General features: G+C 33.6%; 1 protein-coding gene across 1 annotated transcript; it reads right to left on the reverse strand.

The window, feature by feature from the left end:
* On the reverse strand, positions 1-2374 carry LOC147402329 (uncharacterized). Its single transcript, XM_086443937.1, has 4 exons — positions 1988-2374; positions 1751-1826; positions 667-1500; positions 1-634 (listed from the first exon to the last, which is right to left on the reverse strand). Exons 1-4 carry the CDS (start codon positions 2015-2017, stop codon positions 201-203), a joined length of 1374 nt encoding a protein of 457 aa, XP_086300063.1. The 5' UTR covers positions 2018-2374; the 3' UTR covers positions 1-200.
* Positions 2375-11840: the final 9466 nt, after the last annotated feature.

Genomic DNA, 11840 nt, shown 5'->3' on the forward strand with positions numbered 1-11840 from the left:
TATCTCTTAAAATCAAACCCTAAACTTTAATATATTATCAACTATATAGATATAGATATTTATATATGATAATCATAATTAAAACCCTAACTACAATTTAAAGTAGGAAAAAAAAACCAAAACTAGAAAACCCATTTTCATGGATAATTTGCAACATTGACCACTACTATCACCACCACCACGGCCTCGGCCACCACAATTCACATGACATTGCAGCTGTCGGTGTTCTCATCGCTGAAGTAATGGGTGTAGGGGTCACTAGCGAGGTGAGGCGGCGGAGGGACGTAGGTGACGGCTGGTGGTGGTGGCCTTGCATACATCATGGGATGGAATCTCTCATTCCCATTTGCATGTTGTTGATTCATCATCATGGCTGCCAAGTACTGCTGCTGCTGCTGCAGCTGCTGCTGTTGTTGTTGTTGATATGGGTTACCACCGGAAAGGTATCCACCAGCACCACCTGCGGCTGCCGTGGCCGCGGGTAAACCTTGGACTGCCGGAATATTACCCATCTGACCCATTGGGAAATTACCCATTTGACCCTGGCCCATCTGACCCAAACTCCCAAGACCACTAATACCATGAGTGGCACCAGCATTAAACCCACCATAATTCATGTTGTTTATTAAATGACCTACATCATTCTTCCCACCACACCACCACCACCTCCTCCCCCCTTCTTTCCCACATTTGCATTATTATTGTTTCCACCACCACCAGGGCCATTATTAGCAGCCTTGTTATTTCCTCCTCCACCACCACCACCACTTTTGCTAGCCCCTCCACCTTGATTTTGATTTCCTCCATTATTATTTCCACCCCCACCTTTTTTTCCTCCATTGCCATTCTTTCCATCATTATTTGCACTCATACCCTTCATTTGTACAGGAACAGCACCACCACCACCTTTTTTTCCATTCGCACCACCATCTTTAGCAGACATGGGAAGGCCATTCATCATACCATTACCCATCATGTGTTTCATTTTGTTAAGAGGGTGTTGTGGATCATCAAAATCATCATCATCAAACTCATCATCAAAATCATCATCATCAAACTCATCTGACCCATAATCATCATCACTTAAATCACCTTCCTCAGGCAAGTTGAACTTAACAGATTTCTGATCCTTGAAAGGCGCCGCCATCCCCTTCAAGCCCTTGAATTGGGGTAGATTCAGATTCAGATCTTTGAAACCTTTCATCTGTTGTAGTTGTTGCTGAAGTAGTTGTTGTTGCTGTTGCTGTTGTTGTTGTTGTTGTTGTTGACCACCACCCTTTGGTTGATCTTTTCCACCTTTTTGAGACTTGTTATCTTTGCCACCTTTACTACCATTCTCAATCTGTATGTTCTTCATTTGGTTGTTGGAGGTCTTTTGAGCCCCCCAAAGCTCTGCATGTTTCCCTGCTTTAACAAGCTTCTTTATAAGTGTGGAGGGATCAACATTACCTGAGACTGTCACCTTCCCCTGTTCTGCATCTATAGTGGTGGTATACACTCCTAAAAAAAAATCCGGAATAAAATTAAAAACATACCCAAAGAAGTAAAAAAATAAAAAATAAAAAACCCATTTGTGGGCATCTATATTGGTGGTATACACCCCTGGAAAAAATCCAGAACAAAATAAAATAAATTAAAAACATACCCATAGAATTTAAAAAAAAACCATTTGTGGGGTAGATACAAATCTTTATGGTAAGTAATTTAGTTAACAAAAGAATGTATTTAAATTCTAAATGAAGAACATTACCTTCAATTTTCTGCAACAGTTTCTTTACCTTCTGCTTACATCCATCACAGTGTATGTTCACTTTGAGAACACAAGTCTGCAAGGAAAACACGTAAACCCAAACAACAACAACAAAAAAGAGACAGATTATGAAAATGAAATAAAGAAATTTTGCAGGAAAAAAAAAATAAAGAACAAAAACTTGAGTTTTTCACATCAAGTAAAATGTTCAATAAACTAAAATTTTAAAGGGCCTACCCGGATCTTCAAGAACTCTTCTTTACTCATGTCTTCCACTCAAACAGCACACAAGAAGAAGTGAAACAACAATGGAGAAAACAAAGAGATTTTGAGTACAAAACAAAGTAAAAACAGAGAAGGTTTATTAAGAAAACCCACAAAGGGTCCTTTGTTTTTCCTTTTGTCGGTCTTTTCAAGCTAAACCCAGAGAAGAATGAGAGAAAACAGATGGGTTATGAGCAGAGAACAAGGTTCAGTCTTTAAGAGAGAGAAATGGAGACTGAGGCGGTGAGTAGAGACATTAAACGTCTCTTTAGCTCTGTTTCCTCTATTTCAGGGTTTTGTTTTCTTCTGTTCAGTCCTCACACACACACACACATACAGAGAACGCAAGGCTTCTTCTATCCCATGGCCAATTATTTATGGGTTTATTAACTTTTCTTTTTGACCTTTTTAATATATTTTTTTTACCTATTTTTATTAAATTAACAATGTTTGATTTGGCTTGGCTTGGCTTCGTTTCACGACTTGGTATTAACGATATAATAGAGGTGAATGAAGCTGTCAGAAAAACTCTCCCAAATTGGGGTATTATTAAATAAGTTATTTAATGTACCTTATGTCCTTATGTGACCTAATTCATTAGGGTTACCCTACATTTGGGTACCCCTATATGTCCTATCAACCTTTGCGTCACTAATAATCTTAACAAAGATATTTAGGAGTTAATAATGGGATACTTTAGTAAAACATCCTAGATGTAATGTGATGTGAATCTCAAGGATATTGAGATGATTATTTCAGCACATGGCCCCCATTTATGGGATAGGGTGGGGAATTCTCATAGAAATCTAAATAAAAAAATTTCTTATTTGAATCTAATCGATTAACCATGTATTCAACCGGTTGAACAAGCGTCGTGTTTAAAAAAAAAAAAAAAAAAGATAAATACCTTATACTTCAAAGTTTCATGGTAAAGATTAGCTTTTCTTTTTTTTTTTTCCAGAAAAAAAAAAATCAACCTTCTTTCTACTCATCAATAATTATGGAAATGGACGACCATTTAACTCTCAAGTTTAAAAAGAGTGTTTTATATATATCTTCTTGACATGGAATTCTCTGAATCATTTAAAAGTGCTACAGATGATTATAAGAGAAAAAAAAAGTGTTATAGAAGATCCGCTCACATTTTATTCAGAGAAACCAATAGAGTAGTTGATTTCTCAATAGTTTTCATTTCCTTGATACGTGTAGAGTTTCATCCCTGATCTTTTTATTGATATATTATATCTATTATTTCTCAGGATTCTTTTAGATTGTTATGAATTCCTTATTTTTTCTTATATGCCATGATCACCAACTTACTCTCTCAAAAGAAAGAAAGAAAAAAAAAACTACCTTCAACCTGAGTCATTGATTTCATGATTAGATTTGAATGCAAGATGTTTTTATCAACTAATAGAAGCTAGTTATAATTATAACTGCTTGAACTATATACAATTGGGATGTTGAATCCTTGGTCTACTTGCCTAGCTAATATTACACATCCAATACATTAGATTTCTATTTTGGTAATAATTTTTGTTCTTTGGGTTCGTTCTTTCATGTTTTTGCAAATTATCTTGAAGTGGTGTTCAATTAGTAGTAAATATGCTTAGAATCTACGAAGATTGGTGTTATTTATTATTTTTGATATATATGATCAAATTCGAATTCAATCCAGATCGATGTGAGAGTGTATGATACCAGGAGTTGCTAAAAAAGGTAATGAAGGGAGTCAACAACTTGGATTATATGTCGTAAAGGAAATTTGAAATTCCATGTAATCAATACATTAAATACTCAATCCATATCAATTATTAATTTTTTTTTTTTTTTAGATGTCAACTAATCGTGAAAGTTCATTGAAATTGTCTAATGCGGATAAAGCTTGTTAGGGTAATTCGGGCGATGGTGGTGGAGCTAAACTAACAAAAGATCATTCTAGGGTTTTTCTAGCTTCATTTTATACATGCTTTTGTGGTTCAATAAACGGGGAAGAAAATTGACCATATGACAAGTACTACAATTTATCGATATTCTTGGATTATAGAGTATTGAATACACAAGGCAATGCGAAGGCTCTTGACTCTTAGTTGAAAAATGAAACATATTATATAACAAAAAAATCAAACAATGTTCACAAGGCTATCGTTGTAACCATCTTGTTAGTCTCCCAAATTCTCGATTCCCTTGTATGTTCATTTGTAGGAGAAACAATCATAAAATTCTGCACATTACATTTTTTTAATATGCTTTGCTTATTTTCTTAGGGAGAAAAAAAAGTAAGAGTCGTGATAATCTGACACCCCCTTTTGACATACGACCCCATTACAAAACCGTAGATCATTTACCTCGGGATACACAAGAAAATATTCATGATTTTGCATACACCGAGGAAAATGATCTACAATTCTGTGATGGTGGTATATGTGGGAAGGGGGCATCATAAAATCATTATTCAAAAATAATCTACAAAATATAATTACTAATTTTGTTATATTTTAAATTAAATTTGTCACAACTTATGGCAAAGAGGGAGAGAAGTCACTAGTTTTAGCAAATTTATTTGTTAAGTTGATTTTTATTGGATCTTGTACTTCAATTTATTAAAGTAAAGGAAATTGATAGTTCAACAAAAATTTCTCTGCAAGAGGCGAAAAATCATCCAAAAATTAAATTTTTATATTTATACAATGAAGAGAGAGAAACTTCCTAATTTAGTAGTTCGTAGACTTCTTAAAAGAACATAGTAGCTAAGGGTTAGGTTCATCTATTTATAAAAATTAGGTGAGAGTAAGTCTATTTGGTGCTCGTATATAGAATATTATATTTTATACTCTTTTAGTTTATAATATATAATTTATATTGCAGGTCCAGTGGCCTCAAATTAAATTGTAGGAATGGGTCCAATTTATTAAAAATTTATCAAAAGCAAAATCAAGATCAAATCCATTAGCACCCTAATCAAGATTAATTGAGAGCTACTTTTTGGTGTCTTATAGTAACATACGAAACAGTCATCCAAAAGGTTTAATCTTATAATGCACTCTCGGTCGTATCACCATGGGCAAGAATAAAAATTCTTGATGTTTCACATCTTTCCAAATAATTCATGAATTCTATATAAGAAAATACTTGTTTAGGATTCTTCATCAAGTGAATAATTAAGATGTTTAGGGCTCGCAGATGTCAGTTAGCTTAGTTGGTAAATTTTTTGGGTGATAATACAAAAGATTTGGATTCAATTCCCATCAACACCGAATTATTGAACTCATTAAAAATAGGCTCATCGATCTTGATCATGTGACCTCTATGTAGGCTCAAATGAAACTTTAATATTGTTGGATTCATGATTTAGATTAAATTTATAAAAAAATAAAAAAATTATTTAGTAAAACATTTTTAAATTAGATAATTATTACTTTTAAAATTTGACTTTTATAGTTCTTAGAATTTTGTATTATACATCCACATGACACCAGGTCATGTTGCTCATTCTATCCATACAATCCAATATATGTGAAGAAGATGGCGATGAGAACATATTTATGGGAAAAGGTTGCATGTACGAAGGGATCATGTAGAGCATGAACCAAGATCCACATTTTGCTCACGTGGAAAAATAATCCCCTTAAAGAAAATTCTTTTTGTCGTGAAATATCGAATTTAAAACTTGACAATTATTGAACTTCTAGATTTAAAATTTAATACTAACAGTGAAAAAAATCTCTTTTTCTCAATTCTATATTTTTAAAAGTTCATAAAATTTTATACTCTACATACCTGTGTCACCCAATGGTGTATTTGATCGTTACATTGATGTGTGGTCCATATATATAAATGGTCCTTCGGTCCATATAACCCCATATATATATTATTATATTATAAAATAAAATATTTTTAACCTTTAAAAAATATTTTATTTTTCATCTAAAAATTTATTGAAAATCCAAATTAAAGGCAGAACTTTTCCTAACGAAAATATTTGCCAATAAAGTAGAGTTATGAACTGATGGGACAGTTTTTTTTTTAAATCACAAAGGACCTCTTCACCTGACTATACAATAACTTTAGGGATCCTAAGCAAGAACAGGATTGAACCTGGAGACGCCCATAAGTGGAAACTAACACTCGTGGCCAACTGGAAATTTTTTTTGAATAATTGTTCCCCATGGTATTATCACAATGTACTAGGACTGCCAATGGATCTTATCGGATCCAAAATCTGATCCATTTTGATCCGATAACTTCTGATTTGGATTCAAGGGGTCTGATCTTATAAGAATCAAATTTGATAACCCATTATATATCATTTTGTTAAAAATTATGTTATTTATTTTGTTTTAAATATAAGAGCAACTCCAACTGCGATACCTAATTTCATACCCATTTATGAGTAGTCATGGGCTTATGGATAGCTACTTTAGATATTCATGGGAAATACACTCCAATCGTGCTACCCAAAAGAGCTATTCATACATGCTTTAATGCTATTTTTTAATTCAATCGTTGGTAAAAATTGAGGTGCCAACAATAACCACCATGAGTTGAGGGGTTGAGGAATTCTCTCTCTTTGTCACAATCATACCTGACAGGACTAATCCATGATCACATGCATTGACCTATACAACACATGTGACATTTTAATTAAGAAATGGTCTTCAGTTTCGAACTCACAATTTAAAGGAGCAGACTCTAGTTGTTGGTCTTATCATTGAAGCATACTCTTGGTGGGTTCAAATGAAAGTTTGAAAGACAGTTTGTGGGATTTTTAAGAAGTAAGGAGAGGCCAACGGTATAAAAACTATCTCTATAGCCAACGTTCATAGAACTATTACCCTAACCAATGGTCTGAAAATTTTCCCTTCAAAAAATGGAGAAGCCATGTGGAACTATCCATTTTGGGTTATGAAAATCCCACGATCCAAATGAGTAGTAGTTGAGAGAGCATGGGTCATGGGATAAGTCCTCCCTACCATAAAGAATGTATCCCAATGATGTTTTTATCGTTTTTTCTTTCTTCTCAAGAATACCCCAAATTTTTATCTTTCAATCTTTTACTCATTTATAGAAATACCCTTTCACCTTTATATACTATCTTTCATTTTCTCCTGTTTTCTAATAATTCCCTTCAAAGTCTTTTCCCTTTCTCCTATTTTTAGTAATACACCCATCTAATTTTATTATCTTTTTTCTTTTACCCCCTAATCCAATTGTTATAAATGGCTTCGGATTGACAATAATCCCATATAATGGACCTACACACCAAAATTCGGAAATATTCGTTTTTGAAAATGAGTATTATTATTTTTGTGTCACTCAAATTAGTATTTAGAGATCACCAATCAATATGATTTGTACCATCACAGAGAGGTGGGCCAAACATGCATAAGGCATTGATGGATGTTATGATATATATATTTTTTTTTCATAAAGATGTCTTTATCATAATTCAACTCACAGCCAAGCATGTGAGTGTACTCATTGATAAGTTTAGTGATCGAATAATTGGTGTCGTTCTTAAAAGCCCAATCCGTGAATAATTTTTTGTCCTTTCATCCTCCTTTTTAAACCCACTGAGAGGTCACTTGGCCTTGTAAAAAAGGTTACTTAACATGTGATAAAAAGACCTAATTACCCCCAGCCTTCTTATATTGCACAAAGATACCTTTTGTAGTTGTTATTAGAGTGTTTGTCTAGGTTACTAATTACCCCCCGTTCTTACAATCTTTTTTGTATTTTCCTCAAGAAGACCCATGTAGAAAATAACATATTGAATGATGTTGCATATGATTTTGTTCTACCCTCTAAAAAGGAGGAGGTCTTGAGTTCAAATCCCTTGTTGGTCACTTATAGGGATTTATCTGATATGTGTGATTTCTAGTAGGTGTGGAGTCAAGAGTTTGTCCATGTGGGAGAAATTAAGAATGAATTTTATTGAGATCTATCACAATAGCTCAAAAATCCTTATAGATTTTGAATTCTTATTGGGGCAAGTGCCCCTACTGTAAATCCGTCCTTGGTGTGTTAAATGTACCTGGGGGATTTGGACGAGATATGGTATTGTAAGAGATTAGTTGCCTCACCCATCTCTTGTTACAATAGTAAAGATGGCAGAGTTTATATAGAATAGTCAATAGTGCTTTCAATGAGCATCGAAAAAATTTCAACGTCATGTCAACTTTTTAATGTGTTAGAAATGCCACAAAAAAAAAAAAAAAAAACTAACAAAAACAAAAACAAAAACTTTATTAAAAAAAAAATTAAATAAATAAAAAAAATCCCCCTTTTTTACAATACAAATCACTATACAATTAGATCATTTAACATAATATCCATGTGGGCAAGAAAAGTAAGGATCAACTAAGTCATTTATATAAATTCAATAGGGTGATTTAGAGATACCCTTGTAAATATTCATATTAGAAAGTGAGATTTTTTACATCAATTGTCAACCTTATACAATTCTCTTTTATCATGGCTTGGGACCGACAACGTAATGTGAAAGAAACACTTCACGAAATATGTGGCTTTGAGCAAAGTTGAATGGAAGAACAATAATTGTTTAGCAAACCCCAAATCCTTGGAATAAGGCTTTGAGGTTGATGATTTAGACAGATCACTCCACAATTTGGTGAATACTTGAGATACCCGCGTTTTGTTTTCAAACTAATGTCCTTGCCTTCACTTCTAGTCAATATCTTTTTATTTTCTTTCCAAAACCAATCTTCAACCTCTTATGTAAATAATTTACAATGGAATGAAGATGAGGATGACTAGGCTAAAAATAATTTACCATAGAGGTTGAAAAACATGAAGATGACAAAGTTTTGAGAGAGAAGTTTGAGATTAGCTAAACAAATCCTAATCCTCCATTCCACTGTTTAGAACGTCAAGTTAGCAATTGGTGTACAAAACCATCACCCCTAACATCAAGCATGATCAAATAGATCAAAAGAATACACACATATATATATAGGGTCCCGTTCAGCAACAAACATTTTGGCAAAACATTTTTCAAAACATGGGTTAGAGGTTTTGGAATGGGCTGATTTTTGGTGAGGAAATCATCCTCACCAAAAATCAGCCTATTCCAAAACTTCTAGCCCCAGTTTACAAGTTAAAAAATCGTGGATCGTCCATTTTTTGTAAACCATTTTTGATGGGGTTAGAAATTATGGAATGGGATGATTTTTGGTGATGATGATCTTCTCACCGTAGAGATCATCATCACCAAAAATCAGCACATTCCAAAACCTCTAACTCATGTTTTGAAAAATGTTTGTTGCTGAACATTTCCCATATATATATATATATGGGGTCAGGTTCAAGGGCCATATGAGAAAACATATAAGAAAACTTTCGTTTTTCAAAATAAGGGTTAGAGGTTTTGGATTGAGCTGATTTTTTGCAAGGATGGTCACTATGATGAGAAGATCATCCTCACAAAAAATCAGCTCAATTAGAAGCTTCTAAATCCATCAAAAGTGATTTACAAATTAGTGATAAAAATTGGTAAAAAATCGACGGTCCACATTCTAAATCACTTTTAATGGGGTTAGAAGTTTCAGATTGGGCTGATTTTTTTTTTTTTTGGATGATCTTCCTATCATAGAGATCATCCTCACAAAAAATCAGCTCAATCCAAAATTCTAACCCATATTTTAAAATTTTATTTACCGTCGAAAGTTTTCTTATATGTTTTCTCATATGGCCCTTGAACCTGACCCATATATATATATATAGGAAATGTTCAGCAACTAACATTTTGACAAACATTTTGGCAAAACATTTTTCAAAACATGGGTTAGAGGTTTTGGAATGAGCTGATTTTTGGTGAGGATGATCTCTATGGTGAGGAGATCATCATCACCAAAAATCAGCCCATTCCAAAACTTCTAACCCCATCAAAACTGGTTTACAAAAAATGGATGGTCCATAATTTTTCAACTTGTAAACTGGGGCTAGAAGTTTTGGAATGGGCTGATTTTTGGTGAGGATGATCTCCTCACCGTAGAGAACATCCTCACCAAAAATCAGCCCCTTCCAAGACCTCTAACCCATGTTTTGCCGAAATGTTTGCCAAAATGTTTGTTGCTGAACGTCCCCATATATATATATATGGGTCCCGTTCAGCACCCTAAGTTTTACCACACACTTTAACAAACGTGTTTTGTCTTACATGGGTTAGAAATTTTGGAATGGGCTGATTTTTGGTGAGGATGATCTCTATGGTGAGGAAATCATCCTCACCAAAAATCAGCTCATTCCAAAACTTCTAACCCCATCAAAAATGATTTACAAAAAATGGACGGTCCACGATTTTTCAACGTGTAAACATGGGGCTAAACATTTCGGAATGGGCTGATTTTTGGGGAGGATGATCTTCTAATCATAGAGATCATCCTCACCAAAAATCAGCCCATTCCAAAACTTCTAACCCATGTAAGACAAAAAACATTTGTTAAAGTGTGTGGTAAAACTTAGGGTGCTGATATTTCCCTATATATATATATATATATATATGACAACTCATAAAAATGGCTTTTGTGAACAAATTTACGCCAATCCACAGTAACTTGTTTCATAAAACTTGTATTAGAATGTAAATCCATGAACAAATAACATTATTTTGCAGCTTAAACTCAAATGTTGTATGGGTTGTTGATTTTTCATTCTTTTTTGTATCTAAGATACAACTTTATAAAATAGCCCAGACAACTTTTGTTTGTTTGCCTACCAAAAATATCTTTATTTTGGCCCAAAAATGGCAATTAAAATCTTTCTGATCTACAATAGAATCATATCTGTACATATTTTCTTGAAGGCAAAACATATTTAGGCCATAGGACCCTCTCTGTCAAAGTTAGCTCAAAAGACTTTAGAACCTACTATTTAGTGGATTCCACACTAGAGATCTCCTCAGATTGGCTTGGAACTATAACCTAATTGATGGACATATTGCAACTTTTTGAGGTCATGAGCATGTTTTTTTATGAACATTTAGTTGGACGATCACAATCGATCTCTCTACTAACTCCCTTTACCTATGTTTGGGAAGGGAAAGAGTAGTGAGAATCTGCCCCCCCCCCCTCACTCAATACTCTCATCATAGAATCGTAAATCATTTACCTCGGGATACACAAAAAAATATTTATGATTCTACATATCTCAAGGGACATGATCTACGATTATGTGAGAGGGGAGGGGAGGGGGGCGTCAAAAAATCATTATTCAAAAAGTAAATATCATCCTCAATGAACTTCTCAAAATCTTTGTGCATCATGTTATCCCCCCCCCCCCCCTTTCCATCTTATGTTTGCAGTAGATTTTTACCTCGAGATACAGAAGGAAAAAATCTATGGTTCTATCAATGCACATTCAACATCAATTGAGTGTACTAGACTTTTAGTTAAGTTAACATTATTCCTTTTTTCTTTTTCTTTTTTACATTACTAACTTTTTCAAATCTCAATATATTACCATCCCACCTATTTATATTTATGCCACGTATCTGATTAATGGCACTATTTATAAATAACCAATAATTAAAGGATTAAATAACAAATGTAAGATATATTTATTTTTGAAAGAATTTCTTTTGAAAATGAATTGTGTATCTTTAAAACATGGTAAATATAACTTTTACATAAAAGAAACCGAAAAAACAAACATCCTTTTAAATCTCCTAATATGATTTTGCTTCCCATGGGGAATACGAGAGACCATTGGAGGTGCTCTTGTGAGCTTTAAAAATCATAAATATTTGTTACCATATGTAATTATATGTGATTGATGTATGGGCTCTCCAACAGTGACAGCACATCAG

This window comes from Akebia trifoliata, chromosome 5 (genome assembly GCF_017979445.1).
Source record: "Akebia trifoliata isolate Shusen 1 chromosome 5, ASM1797944v1, whole genome shotgun sequence".
In the NCBI taxonomy this organism is placed as follows: Eukaryota; Viridiplantae; Streptophyta; class Magnoliopsida; order Ranunculales; family Lardizabalaceae; genus Akebia; species Akebia trifoliata.